General features: G+C 39.1%; 1 protein-coding gene across 1 annotated transcript; it reads right to left on the reverse strand.

Annotated features, from left to right (window-relative positions):
- Window positions 1-3,550: 3,550 nt before the first annotated feature.
- BRDT (bromodomain testis associated) lies at window positions 3,551-24,374 on the reverse strand. Its single transcript, XM_071436306.1, has 19 exons — window positions 24,183-24,374; window positions 23,425-23,562; window positions 22,555-22,684; window positions 21,569-21,738; window positions 20,120-20,488; window positions 18,985-19,113; window positions 18,629-18,814; window positions 17,355-17,542; window positions 16,991-17,280; window positions 16,794-16,907; window positions 15,165-15,290; window positions 14,222-14,289; window positions 12,872-13,034; window positions 12,035-12,147; window positions 10,599-10,740; window positions 8,811-8,884; window positions 7,373-7,590; window positions 5,978-6,137; window positions 3,551-5,258 (listed from the first exon to the last, which is right to left on the reverse strand). The coding sequence occupies exons 1-19, from the start codon at window positions 24,372-24,374 to the stop codon at window positions 5,190-5,192; spliced, it is 3,039 nt and encodes a 1,012-aa protein (XP_071292407.1). The 3' UTR covers window positions 3,551-5,189.
- Window positions 24,375-24,679: the final 305 nt, after the last annotated feature.

Below are 24,679 nucleotides of genomic sequence, written 5' to 3' on the forward strand. Positions count from 1 at the left end.
AACCAGTGACCCAGTTAGATAAATTAGGAAGTTTGGCAGGAGCAAAACAAGCAATGCTGTTGTTTATATCATGGTAGCCATCAAATTTCTTAATGAACCAGTAATAAGAATTAATTACTGTAAAACATCCCCTAAGAAAAATTGGAAAACACATTTGAAATCCTGAATCTGACCACAAGCTTTCACTTGCCTTCAAAGAAAAGTTGATGAAAGATTTAGGCAAGGCAATCAGAAAACTCCTGTAGTCATCTAGAATACAAGAAGGAATAAAGATGCAACCATGATGTGCCTTATTAAACAAAGGTATTTGGCCATGCTATGCAGTAATTCTTGTACAAAGAAAGAAGCAGAGCAAATTTTTTCACAAGAATAGAACCAATACATCACTAACTACCTCAATAGTTATGTCAAATTTCTAAATTATACAAACCTTTTGGCAACAGAGTTTAGCTATCTTAGCTATCTAGTTTAGCCATCTTGAGGTAGTGGACATGGATCTGGCATCGGAGCTGGGAAGAAGCTAGTGCTGGTGACCTAGCAGTTCTGAGCAGTGTTTGCACAATGAAATTGCTGCACATCCTAATGGAGGATTTCTAGGCACCACCTGTGCTGCCTTAGCTTTCCTGTTTTCCAAGGAAGCTGTATAATTTCTCTATTATTTAGGAACACTTTGTGCTCTAGGACCACACTGTCCGCATATGTGTAACAAACATGTTTGTACAAGGCAAATACCTACACCCCCACATGTTTTCCAGGATTTTGCAGAAGAAAGCTTAGAATCTTCTATCTGTCATATGAATAAGAAAAATTGAGAGCCCCAACAATTATTTTTCTGTCTTTACAATTTGATTTTCTCATCTTCTGCTCTAAATTATTGTTGTAATGGGTGCCAAGCCAAACCAACCCCAGGGCAGATGGTCTTACGTGCTTTGACAGTGTGCTTTGCCCTCCATAAGGTGCCATCTGCCTGTTTATCTTTTGTCAGCTCAACTAATCCTGGTTCTCTGAGAGACAAAAGAGGACAACTTTTCACATCACTGATTTTGCCTCTGCCTCCAGCCTGACCAACTCATAGTTGATAGTAATAAATTTACCATATTCCATTTATTAATGTCAGAGAAACTTGTAAAAGCCAATAACTATCTTACCTTTCATTTATATGTAGATACAATCTACTAGCATAGACACAAGTATGCAAGTGACACATTAAAGCAGCTGTTTTCACAAATGATAAAGGTCAATGAATGGTGTAACAGAACTTAGTACACCTTTTATCTGTTAGGTAACTAACAGTTTATTTAAGCAGCTTGTTATTGCAGGGGAATCATTTGCCCAAGTGGTATTTCTGCATCTTTGAGCATGTTTGACAGGAAATATGTTTTCTGGGATGCTGTGGTTAGGCCAATGGATGTTCAGATTTTAATACTGGCACCTAATGTGGCCACTGGGACATGGATCTGCCTCTGAGCACACGGGGTTAAAGCAGGGCTCTGCCCTGGGAGGCTCTCTTGGGTTCTGGTCAGTGAAAGGTTCAGAGCTGCCCTGCCCGGCTGCAGGCTGGGTGGGGTAGGGGAAGCCATGGGGCCGGGTGAGGTAGGCCCAAGGGAAGCCATGGGGCCGGGTGAGGTAGGCCCAGGGGCAGCCATGGGGCCGGGTGAGGTAGGCCCAGGGGCAGCCATGGGGCCGGGTGAGGTAGGCCCAGGGGAAGCCATGGGGCCGGGTGAGGTAGGCCCAAGGGAAGCCATGGGGCCGGGTGAGGTAGGCCCAGGGGAAGCCATGGGGCCGGGTGAGGTAGGCCCAGGGGCAGCCATGCAGCCGGGTGAGGTAGGCCCAGGGGCAGCCATGCGGCCGGGTGAGGTAGGCCCAGGGGAAGCCATGGGGCCGGGTGAGGTAGGCCCAGGGGCAGCCATGCGGCCGGGTGAGGTAGGTCCAGGGGAAGCCATGGGGCTGGGTGAGGTAGGCCCAGGGGAAGCCATGCGGCCGGGTGAGGTAGGTCCAGGGGCAGCCATGGGGCCGGGTGAGGTAGGCCCAGGGGCAGCCATGCGGCCGGGTGAGGTAGGCCCAAGGGAAGCCATGGGGCCGGGTGAGGTAGGCCCTGGGGCAGCCATGGGGCCGGGTGAGGTAGGCCCAGGGGAAGCCATGTGGCCAGGTGAGGTAGGCCCAGGGGCAGCCATGGGGCCAGGTGAGGTAGGCCGGGCCCTGGACAGAGGGGAGGGGAAGGCCCCTGCAGGATGGAAGGGTGGAGGAGCACTGAGAGGCATCGGGCAGCCACCCCCCACCCAGGAGAGACAGAGAGAGAGCCTGTGCTTGTGCTTGGCCGGCTGAGAAGGAGAAGGGGGGGTGCGAGAAGGTGCCCCCCGGCTAGGCAGCCATGGGAGTTCTGGACAGACAGAGCCTCAGATTTTTAACCCTTTTCTTGGATGGTGGAAACCTTACAAATGCTAATCCTCCTGGAGTTGAATGAGAAGAGAGATATAGATAAGAGGAAATGGGCCACGAGAGAAATAGAGAAGAACGCAGGTGGAAGAGATGATGGAGTAGCGTATCTGGACTCTTTTTGTGTAGCCATGGACAGAGCCATGTTTCCTTGTGATACAGGGACTGCATTCTAGGGGGAGGCAATGCCTCAGGACCAAGAGGGTTTGGTGTGGGTACCCTTTGGCCCCAGGGGGTGAAAAACATGGGGGGAGACAGATGTCCCAAAGTTGAGACTGTGCCTTTTTGGAGTGGGATGAAGCATCCTTAAAAGTTGACCCTAGAAGCAGCTCTGGTCCGTGCTCAGTGGTGAGAGTGCTGGACATGAAAGGAAGAGGTCCCCATTGGCACAAGAAGGACTCCTTCTCCTCTTGATGAACTGAGGATTGAGTATTCTGAAGGGTGGTGCTGGACTGAGAGTCGATGATTTGGGGGATGTATTGTATTGGGAATTTGGTGGGGAGGAGGAGGAGATGTATTTGTGAAGTTTTCATTTTCCTTGTGTGTTTTTTTCCTTTCCCTCCCTTTTCCTTGTAGTTTAGTTAATAATTTTTTTTTCCTAAGTAGGAGCCTGCTTTGCTTATTCCTGGTCACATCTCACAGCAGAAACCAGGGAGAGGGTATTCTCATGGGGGCACTGGCATTGTCCCAGTGTCAAACCATGACAGCATGTTCATGGCTTTGGGCAAACAGTCCTTAGAGGCTTGTTACTCACATTTGGAGGCCATCTCCCTTACTTCTGGATTCAGCCTTCTGTCTGGGGACAGGAACTGATTATCCTCTCCAAGTGACTTGGAGGTTGCAAATAAAGGGTTTATCAGATTAGCATTAGCAGCAGTGACATTGTGACCCGTTGTGACAGTACAGAGTCATGGAAGCTGGAATTAGGTTTTGAAGGGACAAAAGTAGCAGTTCAAACCAACAATGCCCATATAGCTGTATCCAATGGATGAAATGCTCAGAGGGAATTCTTGTCCTTCCCTCCGTCACCTCCTATTTCCAAAGCAAGAGCTCTTGAGCTTGCATTAACCCAGAGAGAAAGTATATCCAAGGGACAGCAAGGTGGAGAGTCCTGGATGTGAACTGCAGCACTTTATTGCAGGACAAATAACTCTTAACAATGTATAAATGACAAATGAAGGCAGGTCACTTTTGATGTGGATATGAAAGACATCCTAACAGCACCACTTTACATTACAACCCAGCTTTCAGCCCAAATCCCTGGCCTAGCCAAGCTCTCAGAACTCCCAAACAGCGTACACTTGAACATGCCTCCAGGCCAAGACATCCCTGGACATTTCACAGGGTGCTGGCCCAATCTGAGCATTTGTCATACACACTCTTCGTGCTATTGAATGAAATAATACCATTCCAGCAATGGCAGAGTTTGAAGATCCATGACTATATTGAATAAATATATTTGAACTAGCACTAACTCATCAGCCTGCTACCTGAAAGACTAGGCTACCATTTTTGGGCATGCTTTAGCTGGCATTTTTGAATTTAGAAGCAATTTATTGTCTTCTCTGAAAATTCAGTTATTTGTAGAAAGTTTTGTTCACTTAGGTTACTTAGTTTGGTTGCTTGTGGTAGAACCTCATCACAATTGGCAGTGTTACCTTCACTTTTCATCCAGGAACTTGACAAATTGAAGTTCTCTATTGGGAGAGGGTTTTGAGTAGGAGGCTTAATGAGATCAGTAGTCTCCAAAGTGGAGTGTGGGAATAAAATATTGAATACAATTTTTAAAATTACAAAATAATAAATAAACAGGGTTAAAAATAAAACAGAAATTAAAAATATTATAATGTAATGTAAAAAATAGACTAGTACAGTGAAATATTTATAATGTGTATATAATTTATAAATTAATAAATATACATGTCTTGGGGTCTATGCTTAAAATATTTAAATTATGGGGTACATGGCAAAAAGGGTTTGGAGACTATAAACTAGATTGTCTGAAGGGGGCCCCTTCCACCCAGCATTTCTGTAATTCACATTGTGTTTTGGTAATAATTCCATAAAACAATGTTTTGTTTGTCCCATATTTATTTCCCATACCTGTATATAATCAACAAGAATGGAAAAACTACACATTCTGGTTTCTATCAGAAAATTTTTCAACACTAATAGTATCTTGTATCAATCAGAAAATCTTTCAAACTGGAGCCAGTTTGCCATAGTTCTAGTTCTTCTCAGGAAGAAATTATGTGGCAAACATGTTTGCACCCTTAGCTAAATGTTATGTTAACATAAAATACATTAAACACATCTGGACCTTAAAATACATGCAAGTAGATAAGATTTACTGATGAAATTAAAGAGTTCATGGAAGTTTTTTTGTGATTACAAGTAATGTTACACACCCCCTCCCTTAGACAGTACCACTTCTAGAGAGATCTTTTTGTCACAGCCCAGATTTTGTACAGGTGTGTCACAGTAAAGTGATTCTTTGTAATACCAGATATAAACAACAGATGAAACTGTAATCAAATGAACAACTCCATTCTACTGTTCAGCAGAACAGAATACATGGTATAAACAAGCAGTGAAAAGAAATAAACCTTGTGACACTTCAGGTATTAGTGAACAAGCTTTTAATACAAAGCATTTTAGAGAAGATCTTTAAAGTGGTCTTAATATTTAAGATCCTAACTAGTACAAAACTATGCTGGGTTTAGTAGTTTGAAGTTCTATATAAACTACTGCTTTCAATCAAGATATTCTTCGAAAGATGCCATAATATCTCTCTGCAGATTCACATCAATTATCCAAGCTGTCTGCAAGAAAGCAAACAAGTGTCTTTTCAGAGCAGTCAGACATTAATGGATACTATGCAGGTCAAATACTTAATGATTTAAGAGAAAACTATAAAGCATCTTCTCAAAAATGAATGTGTCTTCTCTGTTATGACAAGTTTGAGTGTGTGTGTTGTTGAAGCGCTCAGAAAAGAGCTGAAGGATGAAAGCTTCAGTTGAACTTACCTGAATCCAGCATGGTCGCACACTGGTACTTACATTCCATTGTACAACACTATGAATTTTTAAAAAATGTTCAATCTAAAAAAGGTAGCAATTAGAAAACACTAATTACTGTCACCAGTAAAACCAGTTAGTTTTAAAAAGGCTCAGGCGTGGTATTTCACACCAGAACAGTAGGACTAGCACTTTTGTGAGATGTAACACATTAAGGAGGATGGACAGCTTGCAACACTCAAGGTTTGAAATTATTTAGAGGGCAGGGAGTCCTCTTCAGATTTTTTTACCACACAATTATTCTTATTCTAAACTTATGGGAGTACTAGGACCAAGCAGATAGTTTTTCATATCATGCCACTTGAAGATGTACTTTGAGTTTCCTATTGCATTTTCTGCACTAACTCTTCAGGTAGTAACTCTTCAATCATTCAGATCATTTGAAATAAGGATCTGATGTAATATTTGTTTCTTCTATAGTAAAGTTGAAAAATAAAACAGTTTAGCAAGAGTCAGAAACTTACTGCTTCCTTCCTCCTGCGTTCTTGTTCCATCTTTCTAGCCAAGTTACGGTCTTGATCAAGAACACGTTGTTGAGCTTCGGGCAGTTTACTCTTAGGTATTTCTTTTTCAAGCTCACAGTCTGTCACTGCCATGGCATCCAATCCTGTGCTTTCAGGGCCCCTTTAAAGACAGGAGAGGAAATCAGTATAGGATAAAAGTTCTTTCAACAACCTGATAGAATTCTGCAAATAATTTAAATCAGACCCTAGCACTTAAAGGGTCTCTTTCACATTGTTTCAAAGTGATTTCCCTTCACAAGAGTTATGTGCACACAATTTTGGGCTGTAGTAGGTTCATGCTTCCAGTGTCCCATTTCTAATCTGTATGCATTTAGGATTTATAGATATACTACACAGAATTTACATATGCTTGCTTTAAAATTCTTTATTTTCTGTTGCTTTCTTGGCCTGTGATTGTTTTTTCCTACCTTCTTCCTATTCAGTTAGTTATTTGAGGTAGATTTCACTAATTTCTGAATGAGGAATATACTCTTAAGTCTCTCAAATGCTCTGATTATTAAAATAAAACAATCCAACCAATTGACTTATTCTAATACAACTAGCAACGGGCAAGTGCAGGAGAATTTAGGAACCAGCTCAGATTTATCTTTCACAGGGTAAAACAGGCAAGGGGAAAAGACCAGACTACTGGAGAGGGGAATATTACAGTTTCCAAAAGGTGGCAAACAAACTCCAGGATATTACTGCAATGCAGTAATTAGTAGGCAGTCATTTATCCCACTCAGCATGGCCACAGACCTCAGGGCACTGCCTGAAACAGGAGCTGCAAACAGCCAGGGAAGCAGGGGCTTATGGAAGGTGCTTTTCTACAGCAATGGAAAGGATTCTGCTGTATGAAGTGGTGCACACTGGAACCCCTTTATAGCTATGTTAACAACATGCTCTCAAAGACTAATCTTTCCTGTGTCCTCTTAGGAGAGCACTAAGTTGAGGACATTCCTGGCTACAGGTGTAGGAAAATAGGACAAATGCGAACTCTGGTCATGAGTGCTCCAGGGCACCAAAACCTCTCACCTTAGTACCCAAACAAAATCCAAACTCCCTTCCATCCAAAAAACCCCCAAAAAACCAACAAAAACAACAACAAAAAAAATCCAGAAGCAAACTAACAGCAACAACAAAGGAGGAAGTTCCTGGGATGTTTCTCTGCCTACTGAAATAGTACTGATTTGAAGAGAAAAGGCTGTTCTGTGCATTTTGGATGTACAGTTCTGCTTAGCATGGTACAGTTCCCCAGTTTCATCTGACATGTGGCAATTACCTAACCCAAACTCCTTGTCCCTGAATAACTAAGCCCTGCAGTATCATACAGGCAAAAACCAGAATAATACTTACACAGAAGTAGTTACAAATCTTTTGTTTTCTTGTGGAAGATTTTGCAGCTCCCTCTCAGCATGCCCAAGAGACCTTTTTGACTCCTGCACTTGCCCACTCCTCTTTAGTACTGCGTCCCTGAACTGATTGAAGCTCTCAGCAGATGCTTTTATTGGAGCTGGAAGCTTCATCGTTTTACACAGGCTTACCCAGGAATCTACAGTCTTGAGTTCTGTGTCCTGAAGTTATCAGAAAAAGGAAAACACAGAAGAGAAAAAAAAAATACTCTTCAACTACTTTACCTGCTTAGTTCTTACATTAGCACAATGTTGTTTGACTAGGCCTGCTGGAAATATCTACACCAAAATATCTTTCTTTTAGCAGGATATTAGTGCATATGCAGCAATCTGAGCAGATTTCAATGTGCTTTCTCATCAACTTTGAGAGCCTTTGGCAATATACCAACAAACATTAGCCTTTGTAGCTATTCTGACTATTTAAGTCTACCTCTCCACTTCTGCATTTCAGAAAACATGAATTCACAGGGCTGAGTTCATACAAGGTCCATTGACAAGGTTTTAATACAGAGGTCCATCTAATTTCTATACACAATCCTTACAGAACAATAGTTTTATATTAGGCTTGTGGGTTTTGCTTGTTCCCTGTAGCATTTTCTTCATAGCATAAATCAGAATAAAACCAGCATTTTTAAGAAATCCTCCTTCTAGTAGAAGCATGCGCTTATGAAGGAAATATATTTTTGGAATTGAATTCAACATGTTAGTTAATAATTTCCTGAAACCTAAGTGCCTAAAGAAAAATCCTAGAAACATTTTAGTTCCACAGACAATATAGAAAACTTTTTAGGTCCAGAGGTTGACATGATCTAGAGAAGAGAAGAATTTAGTAGATAAGAAAATCCCTCTGTCCTTCCAATTAAGATAACTTACTGTATGCCAGGAGAGATTTTGCTCAACTGTCATAAATATCTTCAGTCATTAAAAGTGCTTTGACTTATTTCAGAACAGGTTTTCCAATAGTACCAAGACTACATTCCACACTACTCTTATTTTTTTACTGGATCAGTAAGGGAAAGCACACTAATAACTTGGATATCAGAACTAGATCAAGGAACACTAGTTTCTTATTTAAATATTAAAATTAGATGAAACAAGCCATATTTTGATAAGGCAACATGGGCATATTGAATATATATTTGTGTGCATGTGTGTATGTATCTTACATGCTTTACCTTCTGCAATGAAGAGAGTCATTTGTTTGGTTTTAGCACTAAAAATGAGATAAATCTGTACAGATTATACCAATGACAAAGGCCTATTGTATACTAAATATTCTATTTGTAAAAGAACAGATTTTTAGAGAAGATCTGGGTCAGGGAGTTATTCAAGCTAGTAACTACATTCAGCCTCTTCTCAAACAGAACTTGAGCATCACTTACCTTTCTTGGAAGGAGTTCAGACATTGGCTGTGCTATGTTTTTATCATTAGATTTATCATTGGGTGTACAATAACCTGATGGAAGAATGAAAAGAGACTTTTTGATCATGTTGATTTTATAGACTATTCTTTCTCAAATTTAAATGATAAATCTTTAGTCTTTCAAGGAATTGACTTAAAAAGCTTACAGTGCAGTTTATTACTTAGTTCAGAATGACAGAAGTTCTCCCAAACATTTTCTAAGCTTAAGTTGACCTGGACCACTTCTCTCCACTTTTGGGCAGGAAAAAGTATAGAGCTAGCTCGACTATAGATGAGAAATTAACTCCTGGTTAATTCTAGGAGAGGTCCCAGCAGAATGCTTTAAAGCTTTGGTCAGGAAGGCTCAGCACAGCACTTTGCTACTTGGCCACTTCCTCCCCTTCCCACCCAGCCCTCTTTCCTTTTGATTCCAGCTTTAGGATTACCTGATTGATCATGCAAACTCATTTCACCTATAGCTCTCAGCCCCATTTACTTTTTTTTAAAAGCAGATAGGTCAGCCATCAAGGGCTTGTCCTCACATTTCCAGTAGCCTACAGACATACAAATACTTCATGCTGTTACTTCTTTATTATTTGAGGGAGAAAAAAACCCCAAACACTATTTTCAAACCAGAGATTAACAATGCATTTTATCTCATTCAGCAGCAATCCTCTAGTGTAGTTTGAGATGCTTCATTATTTATGTAAATGCTTAATAAAAAAAACTTAGGTAACTCTTTTTTAGATTATGCAAATAAATGCTGGATTCAAAGTATCAAACCCTCAGCCAGTTTGTCATTAAAGGGGTTTTCAGAAAAACCTCAGAGCCACAAAACTTTGTCAGCAAAAATCTTAGCTGAGGCCATGTACCAATTCCAGCTGCTGCTAAGTCTAAGCAAAAGGGGGCAGTAGATGTATGGCTTGGTGTGTTAAGACCCTAAAATTAATAGAAATTCATGGAGAATCAAATCTCCATTTTTAGAATTGCTTTAATACACTGCAACTGTTTAGCATTATTCTTTGCCAAAACTAAGAATTCATCAGTGAACAGGCTCTGCTTTTTAATTTCATCAAATTTTCAGAAGCTTCTTCCCTCCTTCTCTAGGTGTTCTAGAGGGAAAAGAGGAAAGGAAAAACCAAAACAATCATGTCTGGCAATACTGGACACACAGAGCATGGATGTTCAGTCAATTCTTTAGTTGGAAATATGTATGAAGTATAGAATGCAGCTTTCAGAGGGCCAGTGTTCTTGTAATAATTGCAAGTTTATTCCATAGTGAAAGTCTCTTTGACAGTGATTTGCTGTCAGATCCTTGACACCAAGAGCCAAGGATAATAACTCAAAATACACACAAAGTGCTCTGGGAAAAGAGGTCCATGAAACTCCAGCAGAAGACATTTCAGAAGCAAGTGAAGTTCAACAGATTGAATCATCAATTCTCAGAATTCATGGGTTACTGGTTTATGTATCCTTAGTGCCACATTCTGAAAGCTAAATTTTTAAATCAAAAAGTAATTTTCTTTATATATTTTAACACAGAACAAGAACCAAACATTTTAATTCAGTTTAATTTCACTTTTTTTTTTTTTTTAAGCAGCAAATAAAAAACGAAGCGCAAGGGAAAACTGCATACCCAACCATTATCCTGCAAACTGAATAATATACAAGGTATTCAGCTTGATATTTCTTTAAACTAGTTTCTTGTGCATTTTTAACTTTGCAACCCTGATAATGGCTACACAGTTTTTATTATGACATTACATACTTTGTTCTTGACTTATAGATATTAAATCAGCAGTTCTCACGCTGGTCTTGTTTTGCAGTTTATTTGATTTGTCTAGATGTCTTGTTTGCTCAGCTTGTTTACTCCAGTCAGCACTGTCAACTTGAAAAATGGTGTTGGACACCTAGAAGAGAAGCTAGACTTCAAAATACGTCCTTTATGTTACTTGTGTTTAGCATATGAGGATTCTTATTATACAGCATCAGGATTAAAGGTTTAGAAGCTTAGAGCAGTCAATTCTTGCAGCTCTAGCTTCTGTAAACACCAAGGAAGAAATAGATTTCACTCATATTATGGTAAACAAAGCAAGTTCATAAATCAAGACTTCAGATTTAGAATATGCACAGCTCAGCAATCCCAAGTGATGGGAGTGGGTAGAGCATGAGAAACTGATACAAGATCTTTAACCCTTAACATGGTACAGCAGAATAAAGTTGTCATAAAGGCAGTTGCTGCACTCTTGCTTGTAGCTCAGGGTAAAGGGTGACTGATCTTGGGTATTTTTGGTATTTTTACTCTATGCAAGATTACTCTGTGCAGTAATCCCTTGAACTAAGAACAGTGCTGCACAAAACTGAGTCAATTTGCATTACCTGCTACCTTGGACAGTGGACACCAATAGGAAGGGGTGAGCTGCTTTTCATCCTTACTTGCAGGACACATTCCTGTGCTCATAGATTCAAGAGGCAGTTTCTATCCATTGTCAAAAATAAAGCTATTACAGCCTGATTAAAGCAACTAAATTTCCAGCCATGTTCAGGAGGATTATTAATCATCATAGGATGGAAGTGATCATGCTGCAGTAACATCAATAACTTCCTTTGCTCCACAGAGGCCCTTCTAACCAGGATACTCTCCAAGAACATATTAAGACAGAACTCAACAGTCATTAAATATTTTACAACCTCATCTAGACCCTGAAAGCCCCAGTTTCCATACCATTCCCAGTTTCCATACCTTTAGGAAAAGGTATGAAAAGCAACATGCTTTCCCAGTAGAGCCTCAGTATTGCTCAGTTTGTGAAATTGATATTTCTACAAAACCAAAACACATATTATAATCTGCCTCTTTTGTAAAGATTTTGGTTTACAGGGTGGACTTTTAACCTGTAAGTGTGCAAGGGTTACTTAAGTTCAAGCTATAGCCCTGAAAAGAAATAAAATAAGCTTTATAGTACACTATAAATGTGATCAGCCAAACTTTCCTTTACAGCAAAAAGGCAATGAAGTACTACCCTGTTAAAGGATAACAATCGCTTTATTACTGGGGTTTTAGAAAACTTTTGTTGTAAACCTTAAATGGCCTTCATGGCATCAAATTCAAGCCTGAAGTACTGTATTACATCCTATTTCAAGGCTAAGAACATGCTTTACAGATGCTGTTTGAAGTTAATTAATTGGAGAGAAGCACGTATTCACCTCTGGAAAAACATTTCTGGAGTGGGTGACAGAAGACTGATTTGTCTTGGGAGTGCTCTGAGGAGTTTGCTGGTCTGGAGCATCACACAGAGCAGGTACAGCTGAGATTTTACCTGAGAAAGAAGTAGGGTATGATTTTTCCCCTGTCATGTAAAATGCAGTCCTACATCTCAAAATTAGGTCACTGTTTAGATCTGTGGAGTAAGTCAGTATTGAGATATGTATTCTAGCCACGTGATTTAAGAGAGTTATTTTTAATTAGTTTTTAATTGATTTCTCAGTTAATCAGCTACCAGTTCATGCTGTCTTCTACCAAAAATCTCAGTAGTGTCTAACACTATTAGAGTTTTTTAAATGAGGGAGGGAAAATAGCTCCTTGGATCAAGTTCCTAAGCAACTTCATTATTCTGATGTGTCTAGACAACAACACTCAGTTCAGAGGACCTGTGGCACCAAGCCTTCCATTCAGCAAGGAGGCATTTCAGACATGAACTTGGGTAGAGGGCAGGGGTTTAAGCCTCTAATCCTGCCTCAAGGTGTTCAACACTCCCTGTAACTCCAAGTTCATTAAGATCCTTTTCCATCTCATTGGAAGGAAGCATGAACACCTCCTCTTTTTAATACTACTTTGCCCCACCACAAGTGTCCCAGTAATCTGAAACCCCTATCCTCAGTGCTCCCATGCTTTAATTTACATCATGCTCTTTGGTAATCCATACCCTACAAGAACTTTTTCAGTTATCCATGTGCTAAAATTCCAAGATAAACTTGTTTGGCAATACAGGCATCCTGACAACCCCTTTCCTCAGCAGTCAAATGCAGGCATAAAGGTATTACCTGAGAGAGTCTGTGTGTTTTGTTCTGATAGATTAAGTGATCTACACTGAAGCATTTGCAGTGCATTGGGAGGTTGCTGCAGCAGTTCAGATGATCCATGAATTTGCAAGCTGCTAGTAAGAGAGGAGGGCTGTGCTTGCAGACCAGCATTGCAGGATGTCCTCTGTAAACAAAGTGGTATTCTCTATAAAGAGACTGCAGTAGTTAATACAGCCAAAATTTTTTAATAGTTATTTGATCCTCTTTTCCCACCACTGCTCATTTCCACTGTTTATCAGATTCAGTACCCCTTTATTGTGATACCGATCCATCATTTTCTAAGCATTTAGATGACAAAAAGCCACAAGGTAAAGTGCACTCACTGCCTTGGTCTGACAGATACAGAAAACCCCTGAGAACAAAATGTAATGTGAGGATTTCAAGTATGATGTTTGTTGCTACTCAGAAGGTCAGTAAGGGGCTGTTACAACTGACCAAGCTGAAGCTCATTTCCTGGATCCTGTTTTCTCCAGTTTATTGCTGTCATTCTGTCACTGCAGAGGCTGAAGCTCTTAAGCAAAAAGAGAGTGTTGCATAATTCCTTCCCTGAATCTTTGCTTATGAAGATGCAGAAGGAGCAGCTGAATAATAAATTTGCAGCCTAGTTTTCTGTACTTTAAGGGAAAGTCAGTCTCTTGCAAGAAGAATGAAGGTTTGGCTGTGATTTTGCTTTGAAATTCAAGGTCTCTGTCTCTGGTAGCTTCAAGGGAAATTCTTAAAGGCAGCTAACCTTGACAAGAAATAACACCCACTGTATAATACAGAAATAGAGCAATTCAATCTAAGAGGCATTAAGAATTATTTCTAGATAAAACTGCTGTTGGTTCCAATAATACCATAACAATAAGCAACATTAAAGTATCCTGAAAATAAGTGTACAATGTATTTATTTTCAGGCATAGAGGTGAGGGTATTAATAGATTAAAAACATTACACTGTTTGTTAGGTCAATTCTATACTCAGAGATCCATTTGGAGACTATTTGCCCTTTTTGGGGGTGCGTGGGATACCTGGAGCATTCTGCCCTTCTTCATCAAACACATAATGACTACAATGATAATAAAACATAAAAACCTCCCAGTATATCTGTTCCTATACAGATGCATAAGGTATTTTTAAAAACAGCTCATGGGACATCTTCATAACAATCAGTTCTACAGAAAAAATAGCATTCAAGCCATATTTCCTGATGAAGTTGCATCATTTCTATTACCATTGTATGTTAAAAAATAACTTTAACAAAATTATTTGTATAATTAATTTGTTATTTGTTTAGGGCAAAATCATTATATCCATTCCAGGCAGATTTACCTTAGATTTTCCCATAGAAGCTGGACAGTTCTGCCTGGCTCCAGTCTGTTTTGAACAGGTTTCTGTAACTGTGAATACAGTGAGGTGGGCAGAAAAAGGGGGATGGAAAAAAACCAAATCAGTCATTCACATATGTTTCATTATTCACACATAGAAGGTGTGAGTTGCAGTTGTACCTAGAGTCAACCTCAGAGTGAAAGGAACATTCTTATCTTGAATACTTTGACTTGAGCTTGATGTGTTTAGAGAACTTCTCCCAGATATAAAAAGAGACCACAGATTGCTGCAGGATCAAGGTCTCCATTGCCATTGATTCACAGTGTTTGCTCCCTCCCACACTGCAGAGGGCTGAGCATTCATCTCACCCTATACCTCATGTGGAGATCTACACTGCAGACCTCCAGTTTGGCAGATATATTCTGTCCTAGAAAACCAAAAAGTTCTGTGTACAGAGAAACATCATTCAGTGTTCTCATGCTGTAATATCCTTTAAACAAACTTGAAACATTTTAAGCATCAGGGTGGATTTTGCCTCTACAGTTAATGCTGTAGGCACTTTTGTTGCTCAGGTCACCCTTCATGTGCAGACCAGAAGATGAAAATAAAGTGAATCACACTTTCAAAAAGGGATCAAAGCTACATGAGTAAGCTATAGCCCTATAGTCAAGTGTCCAGGTTAGATACAAAGACCTTTTGCTAGCTTATTTTAGTCCCTATAGATTTTCACTGGTAAATTGAATGGATGTACTGGGGATTTGGTTGTCTTCTGTTCCATGGGATCACAGTATTAAGGCATCATTTCATTTCATAACATTGGAATTAAGCCTTCAAAATGGAGTGAACCAAACCAAAGATTACTAAAATCCTTGGTAAGCATGTGGAAGAGTAGATGCTAAGAGAGAAGATATTTTGCCTACACAAACACAAAAATAAACTTTCTAACCTGATTCAGAGTCACTGCTATCTGAGGAGCTAGAATCACTGCTAGAGCTGCTGCCAGAATCTGAGGAGCTGCTGCTGCTGTCACTCAGTCTGCTTGGCCCAGTACTTGACTCAGCATTGTTTTCAACTGCAGGAGAAAAAGCAAGAATTCAGAACAACCTGCACTGGAGCATTCTTCCTATACAAGACTGTGATCAACCTTGTTGGGTCTATTCTCCCATGCAAGAATTCATTTTATTTCGCTTCCTTCTCTACTGTCCATTTAGCAGTGGACTTGAAAACAAAGACTTCCCTCTAGAGAGAGAGGAGTGGGATTTACCAGCAGCATGTTACTTGAATGAATGAAATATCCAAGGAGAAGCTGTAATCACACAGTTTACAATTCTGAAGTAGATTAAGACACAATTCAAGCAATTTTCCCCCATAAACTTTCCTGTGGTCAAGAGCCTGTTTGTGTGCACGTTGCTGCTGCCAGACTTGCCTGCAGAGTTCTTTATCTACAGCCAACTCTTCCTTCCCTAGCCATATGCATTCCCAAAATTGCCATCTTTTGCCACCTCCCCACCATCTGACTATTTTGCATCTGCAGGGTTGATTTAACTCAGCTTATGATGATTTTGGAGTCAAACCTTTTTCAAAGTTTTTCTCTGTGGAAGCTTCAAAAATGAGAAGTTACAGGGATACCTGTTTCCCTGGACAAAAGTCTAGATTTAGCTCTTGTAAAGAAGCCAGATACCAGTTGTAAAGATTTCCTAGGCAGCTTCTTTGCTGCCCTCACAACATATAATTTATAATTGATTTCAGCTCCTTAAGATTTTCTTTGTAGGATATTTTCAAGCCCTTATGCATACCAGACAGGAAGACTTGACTGAGCTAATGCTGGGTACACATGTCCTTGTGTCTTCCAGAGCTGCTTCTATCATGTCAGCTGATTTTACAGAGGAGCTCAATAGATATCCAGTGGAGGGCAATAACAGCACTCACTATTTTAATGAGGAACAGCTTGACTTAGAATAGCAGCATCAGCTGCATTGATCCATTCTCAGCCCCTGATGAGAACCACCAGTGAGTGTACAGCTCAAGTACACACTGAATTTCTGGCTTTGATCTTGAAAAGCATTATTGCCTGAAAAACTGAATTTTTCTCCTAGGAAACTTTCTTAAGTCTAAGATAACTGTCACTGATATACAGGTTTTGTTAGCATGACACTGCCATATAACAAGTATTACTAGAATTGGTTATTCTTGTGTCTCTAAACCACAGAAAGTTAATTGCAATCAAATAGTTTGTGTGACCCTCCACACCCCACCATGTTTTCATATATTAGTATAGGGGAATTGTTCAGTGCCCCTTAATTTGTGAAACTGTTACCATCTTTACTTGTAATAAAGTATTAGGTGCAGGAATAAGGAAACTGTTTTAGACAGGATAAATAACTGACCAAATTTGCTGCTGTGACTTCAGCTCAGTCAGCATAGAAAGAATCCTTAGACTATCAGTGGGAAACTTAAGACCCCACCTTATTGTGAGGAGAAAAGCTCCAGATACCTAACAGGACTAAAGCCCAAGGGAAGAATTCCACTTTAAGCTATTTCCATTGCAAATGAATAAAAGTAAGAGCCACATTACTCTTGAAGCTCTCTCTCTTTGGGTTTAGTTGACCATTGACATCCAGTAGTCTCTTCTCTAACTCTTGTTTCCTCTCAAAATTAAGTTCTTCTTTTGACTTTGTTGGGTTTTTAGCTGCATGTGAAACAGAAGTTAACATGAAAGCAAACCAGGAAGCAAATCTAATGGTTTTTTAAAACATCATTTATGCTACATACCCTGCATTCTTGGTTTCTTCCTCAAACAGGTTGCTACATATCTCTCTAGTTCTCTGAGTGTTGAAGCATTTAAAGTTTCAAAGTCTATTTCTATCTCATCAGGGTTAGAGTTCCTCAGTGCAGGTTCTCTTGACTGTATTATATGGACTACTTTCCCAAGCTTATCTCCAGGGAGTTTATTTATGTCCAAACTCAACTGTCGTTTTTCATCATAATTCATAGGTTTGGCACCATCTTCATCTTCTGACTTATGTGCCAACAAGACCTGCTGCATGGTTTTCTTTGATTGACTGCAGGAAAAAAGTGTACTGCAGTAACGGCAGTTTAAAATAATTTGACACCCACACAAGTTCCCCACACTTACATGTTTAAAGAGAGCTTTCTCTTAGATTTCTTCATGTATTTCAGATTTTTCTTCTTTTGAATCAAGCTTTTTATTTCAGCTTTTTCCTTGTTCTTTCTTTTCTCACTTTTAGCCTTCCCCTTTTTCTTTCCTGGTCTAGATAAGCATGCTTTGGTCAAAACCCACAACTGCTGGTGAAGAGCTTTAAGCTATCAAAACCAAAAAGAAAACAAGAAAACCCACAGAATGTTGATAATCTTGGGCAATGTAGGAGGAACAGTAAACTGGTCCTGAATATCACAGGAAATTAGTGGCAGCTGAATGGATATTAATAGGATGTCTGCTTTCCAAATGATATTTATTCCCCAAACATTTTACATATTGTATCTCAGTCACAGATTATGCATCTAGAAGACACAGGACTGTTTATTTTATGCAAACATTGCTAACAGCATGTGCTTTTCAGCTTTCTGTCAGGAAAAAACACCCCCCCACACCTCCCCAGAAATGCTAAGAATTTCAGAGAAGAGCTTCACACAACTTTGTTTAAACCTCAGGAATTAGAAGATGGTCAGATGATGAGATTAGAAATCACTGAAATACCTCGCTACTGTAAAGGCTGGCTTGTACACTTGTGTTCATCCTTGTGCCTACATTCATAAATTGATGATACTAATCTGACAAGGACTGAAAACTGTCCCTCATTTCACTAACAGAACAAATGCTAATTTTCCCCAGAGTTTATAGATGCAGCAGCAACAGGTTAAAAATTATGTTCAAGCAGAAGTAACACCCATCCCACTCCTAATATGAAGCATGGCTTTGCTTCACTGCTTAGCTTGAGAACCTTCTTTTCTCTCTCATACTGAGCTTTTTGAAGAAGAAATTAACAATTTGCCTTTGTATGGCTCAAAGGAGACTGAGGGTAGGAACAATGCTTTTTGACCATGTGAAAGAAATGACCCTGTTGGAAGAATATGCCATTAAGCTACATGTGGAGTGCCTGGAGGCTCTCATACCACAGGAACACGCTTTTATTTTTTAAGAAGTTTTGAGATTCCTCTGAAGAAGTGGTAGGCAAGAGTAGTAGAACCATTGCTCACTTTGTATTTGTTGAGGCGCTATTCACTTAACATTTGGCAGTGCTTCCAAATGGGACTAAAATGCTGTATTAAAAATACAAGTTAATAGAACCTTTTAAAAACTGATTTTTGTTGCTAAGTCTTGGAATAGATCATTGAAAGTGACATTACTAGAGAGATCTTAAGTCACAGACAATAAGTAATAATGCTTACTTGCTCCTGAAGCTTTTTGAGGTTCACTTTTCTCTCCTCTTCAGAATCTTCAGATGATTTTTCTTCTGAAGAGTTATTACTGCTTTCACTGGAATATGCTTCTGTCATTTCTCTCACAGGCTGTGGCAGATGATCACTCGCAACAGGTTCATCAGGAATTTTAGCAAAGTGCATTTCAAAAACATCCTGAAGAGTTAGGTTTGGGAACAGCATATTTTTCAGATTTCTGAAAGTGTTATGCAGCTACTATTTGCAGAACTACACAGCAACACAGTACTTCAGTAATATCAGTAGATTCTACATCAGGCCATGAGATGAACTATTCTTTTTCAAGTCTGACTTAAAAGATAACTCACCTGAAGTTTTCTTGCCATAGCAACTATTTCATGGTCTGAAGAATTATGTTTGTAGCAGTTCATGAACATTAATCTAACATCTGTAGCAAATTCTTGTATATCATTATATTCAAAGTTATCCATTTTCTTCTACAGGAAAAGAAAATTAAAGGCACACTTAGTATACAGTATCTCCATGAACTAGCAGAAAGAAAGGAGGAACAAGAATTTTAACATATATATTCAGGTTCAGCTTGTATCAAGACAGTAAATATTATAAAAAATGTTATGGAAATACCTGCATCTCATTTCAACATTGTCTCTTTAACAAAGTAAGAGATTTTTTTTTCCTCTTTTAAACAGATTTAATTGTAATTGCTGAAAGACTTTGTAGTACTAGTTTCAGCACTTGGTCAAGACAACAATGTTTGGGTGGTTTTATCTGGTTCTGAACTCAGCATCTGTTTTTGATTCTACACATGGTATTTACACGAAGCTTATTCCATAATAGCTGGAGTCAAACAAATGGACTAGACACTGGGAAATAACCTTTGTATTGTGCAAGTCAGTTTTCAAAATAATTCAGTAAGCTAAGCTATTAAAATTGAATATTTCCCAAAAAGTGGAGCTTAACTGGACTAAATATTTTACCCTCTACAAATACACTCAGCATCCACAGAGAGCTGTCCACATATCTCCATCTAGAATGGTTGCTTCCCACTAAAAAGGTGAAATGTGTTATGTAAACATCCAGTGTAGAATTTCTAGGGCACTTCAAGAACATTGAGATTGAGGGAAGAGGAGGAGTTGACAGAATTTCATTTTGTTTTATAGGGCATTAACAACAGCACTGTGCGTACAGACAGATATTTAACATGTGGCATGCTTGGAAGAGCTGCATGGTGATCACAATTCCCTCACCACTTATATTAGCTTTTTCAGCAATTAGGTCGATTAGCCACTGTGTGTCACAATGAGACTCACAAGACTTTCTTTAGTGACTTTGGCTAAGTTTGAGAAATAGAAATGCATCTGGTTTCTAGGCCTGTTGTGGTGTCTTTCATAGAAAAAGCAGCTTTCATGGTACCTTTTCAGCTAACACATTTAAAACCTTGTAATTACACAAATAGCCTAATTTCCCCAGAAACATACTTACTTTAATGGTGCCCAGGTCTGTAGGACATTTGGCAATGGCTTGGTTCACCCCTGTGGAGAAAGATGCTGCATCTACAGGTTTTATGAAAGGCCATGCATATGCTGCATGTTTCTTTGAAAACATTTCTTTAAGTATTGCATTACAATATTTTAGTTGTCCTGACAAGTGAATCTTTTTAACAATTCCAGGTGGCTGTTGAGAATCTGAGGATCTCTTCAGAAATTTATTTGTTACCATACATTCATTTTCACCTCTACATGCTTTAACAGCTTTTCTCTCATTAAGCATTGCAGAAGATTGACCAATTGCTGTGACTATTGAAGTAGTAGGAGTTGTAGTGTCAGCCTTCCTTTTCACACCTTTTTTTGCCTAAGAAAAGAAAAAATATACAAGTGTCCAGAACAGGAAGAGAACGGTCAGTTTTAGAAAATTCTTTTGTGTGGGTAGCCCAAAACAAGAACATGTACAGCTATTGAAGTCAGAGCAGAATTCAGCAAATCCACAAGCTTAGACTAAAAACCAACAAGGTATTACAAGCCTAGGACACCAAGCTCCATCTTAAATGTAAAGGAACGAAGTAGATGTACTGCAGGCCAGGCTGTGCTCAGATTTTAGCCATTTGTGAAGATTCCAGAAAGCTGGCAGGTTATGAAATTACCTGCAAGTTGACAGTCACAGGAAGGTGGCAAACTACTGCAATTTAATTTAGGCCTGGTTGAGAGCCTTATGTAAATGGTTTATCTCTTTTTTTCTTAAAGTTGTGTAGTATTTGGTTTGGAAGCCATATAATGCATGCTTTATCATCAGTAGTGTTCAGACTCTATGTGGGTGAAGTGTAAATACACACTATAGGGGAGACTGGCAAAAGTGCCTATTCCTCATTGGAAGAGCACAACCAGAACTAAGTCAATACAGGAATTTTTTCAGATGTTCACATACAACTCAGATTGAAGTAACAAGAATTTTCTTTGTGAGCTACAAACACCACCTTCCAGGCTAGTTACACAGTGTTTAAGCAAACATGCTAATTTTTGAAGAAACAAGTATTTGATTTACGTAGAAAAGCATGAGAAATTATTAAAAAGAACTTAGATTTTATTTTAGTAGTTTAAAACCAATTATCCTCAAGGTGAAGCCTGCAGAAGTATATATAGCAATACACTTCAAGAATGATCATCTTAATTTCTTTTCTTTGAGAACAACATTTTAAAATCACATTTATAAGAAATTATGTGCCAAGCAATCATCCCAATTTCTGTTTAACTTCTAGAATTACTACTGGCCCAGGTATTTAGCAGAGACATTGAAGATCTAATAGAGATCTCTTACTATCTCCTATGATAACAAAAGTTTCAAAAACATACAGCAATAAGCATATGCTTTCGCCATAAGTGCCTGAAGGAGATATTTCAATATCTTTCATTCCGAAAGTTATTTGAGGAAACTTACTTTTGTTATAGGGACTGCAGCTGGCATTAAAGCAGTCAGCTGGGCTGCAGACAAAGGAGCCAGGGTAACCTGCTGTCGCTCTTGAGTCATCACTGGAGGCTGCTCACTTTCAGCTTGCTTCTCAGTTGTGCTTGCTTCATTTGAAATCCCAGGCTTGGGCTGCCATGTTTCTGGTTATTTTAATACAGGAAATTTTAGAAGTTAAGTCTTAAATGTTGCACTGAATTTCTTTCATGGTCAAATTGACCAGCTGTCCACATAACCACTAGCCTATACAGGAATGCCATAAATAAATGCAAACCAGAGTGTTTGTTACTTACAGCAACATTGGTATCCTCCTCTGCTCACACCATTAGTGCCTCAGCTAGAATATCCTGCCAAGTTACACCTTACTTGGCTTTAAGAAAGTGTGGGTTGACTTCAGACCAAAGATTAAAGAGGCATCATACTACATTCTGTACATTGTAAAAATGTTCTTGCCAGGGAAAGCAAGTTGTTTTCTACAAACACAAAGACCAAGCAGCAAAGAGTGCAGACTGCATCATGTAGGTTCATGTTTACTAAGCATAGTTAATACCTGCATATATTGCTTAGCAGCATTACAGATCTCCACTGCTGAGATCTGAGGACAATTTAGACCAATGTTTTTCTCTGTTTGGTTTGGCTGATTAGATTATTCATGTCTTTTTCAGCTGTTACTCTGTTTACTTCCCACAGATGTTCACACCTATTAGTTTATATAACACAATGCTGAGCAGCATGACAGTCACTGAATCAGAAGTCAGTTCCTTTTCTTAAAAAAGGAACTTGAATTAAAAAAAAAAAATTCTAAAGCCTTATAGCAGTATTGTTATTTGTCTGATTGTTCTGGAAAGAGTAGAAAACACCCAAACTGTTCCAGGGTTGAGTTGTGACAAATAAGATACCCTGTTTCCAGTTCTGCTTGCTTAATATATTATAAATTCAGCATGTAATAAAGGCCTTACCTTCTGCCTTCTTTCCTTTTCTCTTTCCTTTCTTGAGACTCACTGGTCTCTCTTCTGGTGGCATATGGGCTATTTTCTGCATAAACACTTTTTCTAGTTCTTCGGCCATAAACACAATGTCATCACCTGGCTGCAAAATATGGTCAATACCATTCAGTAAAGGAGAGGCTGCAGTAAAGGGAGCTATCTCATAAAACTACCAGGCTAGAGAGTTCTGCCCCAACAGATCAAAAAAAGCCACTAGTACCAGAGAGGTCTTTAAATCATTGCCATCCCTGCTCCTGCAACTCACTTTAAAGCAAATTATTTCACTATTGAAATACTCTTTCTCTCACAGTCCCATTGAAAAATTCTCCTTTACCTCTGCATACTTCTAGAGCAAAAACACAAGGGGCCAGATGTGCAACTCCCTTATTAATCCTGTGTTCTGAAGAAGCTGTTGAAGCTCAAAGATACCAAGACACAGCCAACAAATATCCAAGAACAGGGAGATGATCATACTTCATTAGGTTGAACTTGTTGAAGGAACAGAGCATGGCTCAGGGTTGCTAGCCTTGGACTTGCACAGCAGTGACATAGTGGTTACTGTTCATGAGCTCTGCAGCCAAACCCCAGAGATTTTGGATGTGGAGTCCTTGTGCAGAAAAAGCTATACACTCAGTTGCTGGAACAGCAAGCAAGACTTCACTTATGTGTCCTCAGTCAATCCCAGATTAAAAAACCTCCCCAACACTTCAGAAAAAATAGTTTCAAAACAATAATGAAATGTCAACTAACTTACTGCGTGTTCTAATAACCATGTGCTTGTTTTAGACTTGTTTGTATCATTCAACAGAACCAGTTACTGGTAACAGTTGGTGTTCCACATACCTTGTTGTACATGTAGCAGTTCCAGAACATAGTTTTAAAGTCTTCAATACATTCTGCAGCTTTTGTGTAGTAATTGTGTTCCAGTCGCTTTTTTATGGTGCCTAAATCCATAGGTTTTTTTATGATAGTGTAATAATCCTGTGGTATTGAAAGAATAAGTCACCAAACATATCTTAATATTAGGACAGGAAGATATTTACACATTTAGTTATGAAAGCTAATTTGCAAGAAAGAATTGCATTATATTAGAAGCAGTATTTAATTTAAAGGAAAACCTTCCCCTATAGTAATAGGTACCAAAAATGTAGGTGTTCAGGATATCTTCACCTTATATTTTGTCCTTGTTCTTCCACGTAACATATATCATTCAAAGTTCCAAAGAATATTTATTTTAAGAGGCTCCAGAGCTCTATTGGTGGTAGTACTTATTAAAAGTATATGCACTCATTTGTTGTCTCAAAGCCATTTACACAAAGCAGCACTCCAGTTGATAGAACAGAGGAAAAAGAAGCCAAACTTCAACAAAGTCTCTCTCACTAACAAAAAGAAGCTGCCAAGTTTTCACAAATGCTGTCGAAATACTTTATCCCTGGCAGCATTTCTCTAGAAAGAAAACACTTTTCTTGTAGACTTTGATTAATGACAGCAGTTCAATAGCAAAAATAATCTTCCATAATCTGTTGCATTAGAAAAAAATCTTTCTAACATTATTTGACATAATTTACATATTAATACTGCAGTTCCAAAATGGTTCTTACAGGCAGATTCAGTGCTGCTGCATCAACAGGCTGGTGAAACGGCCAGGAAAAGTTGTGTCTCCACAAGGCTCTCATGACCACCCTCTGTAAGTACTGAAGCTGGTTTGTTTGACATCCACTACTTTTGTTATTTATGTACTCTGGTGGAGGAGGGTTCATAATAATGGCACAGTGCTGGCTTTGAACAGACATCTTTAGGGAGTTTGTACATCGACTTGTTCAAAGATCATTACACATTTAACCTGAAGGGGACAAAACAGAAGCATTCAGTGAAGATATCTTGATTTAATGCTGCTTACCTGTTCACTTCTGTTTGAGGAACATCCATACTGTAACTACAGGCATGCCTTTGTGGTCTAAGCAAGACATTGGTTTTAAAGTGCATATTTGGACATACCTAGAGTCTAGGGATGCATACTAGCTTTCTCCTAAAAAATCTGATAGCCTGCTTCTCCTAATAGAAGGAAGTATTGCATGAGGGGTGAAAAAGGTAAGAA

The sequence above is a fragment of the Agelaius tricolor genome, unplaced genomic scaffold, assembly GCF_023055355.1.
Source record: "Agelaius tricolor isolate 1412-34295 unplaced genomic scaffold, bAgeTri1.0.p SCAF_11, whole genome shotgun sequence".
In the NCBI taxonomy this organism is placed as follows: domain Eukaryota; kingdom Metazoa; phylum Chordata; class Aves; order Passeriformes; family Icteridae; genus Agelaius; species Agelaius tricolor.

Excerpts from the sequence above, each read along its gene's own strand:
- BRDT (XM_071436306.1), bottom strand. The coding sequence starts at position 24,374 with ATGTCTGTTCAAAGCCAGCACTGTGCCATTATTATGAACCCTCCTCCA. Across the intron at positions 23,563-24,182 it reads CAGCAGCACTGAATCTGCCT|GATTATTACACTATCATAAA; the intron begins GTAAGAACCATT and ends TCAATACCACAG. Across the intron at positions 20,489-21,568 it reads CTGCAGTCCCTATAACAAAA|GCAAAAAAAGGTGTGAAAAG; the intron begins GTAAGTTTCCTC and ends TTCTTTTCTTAG.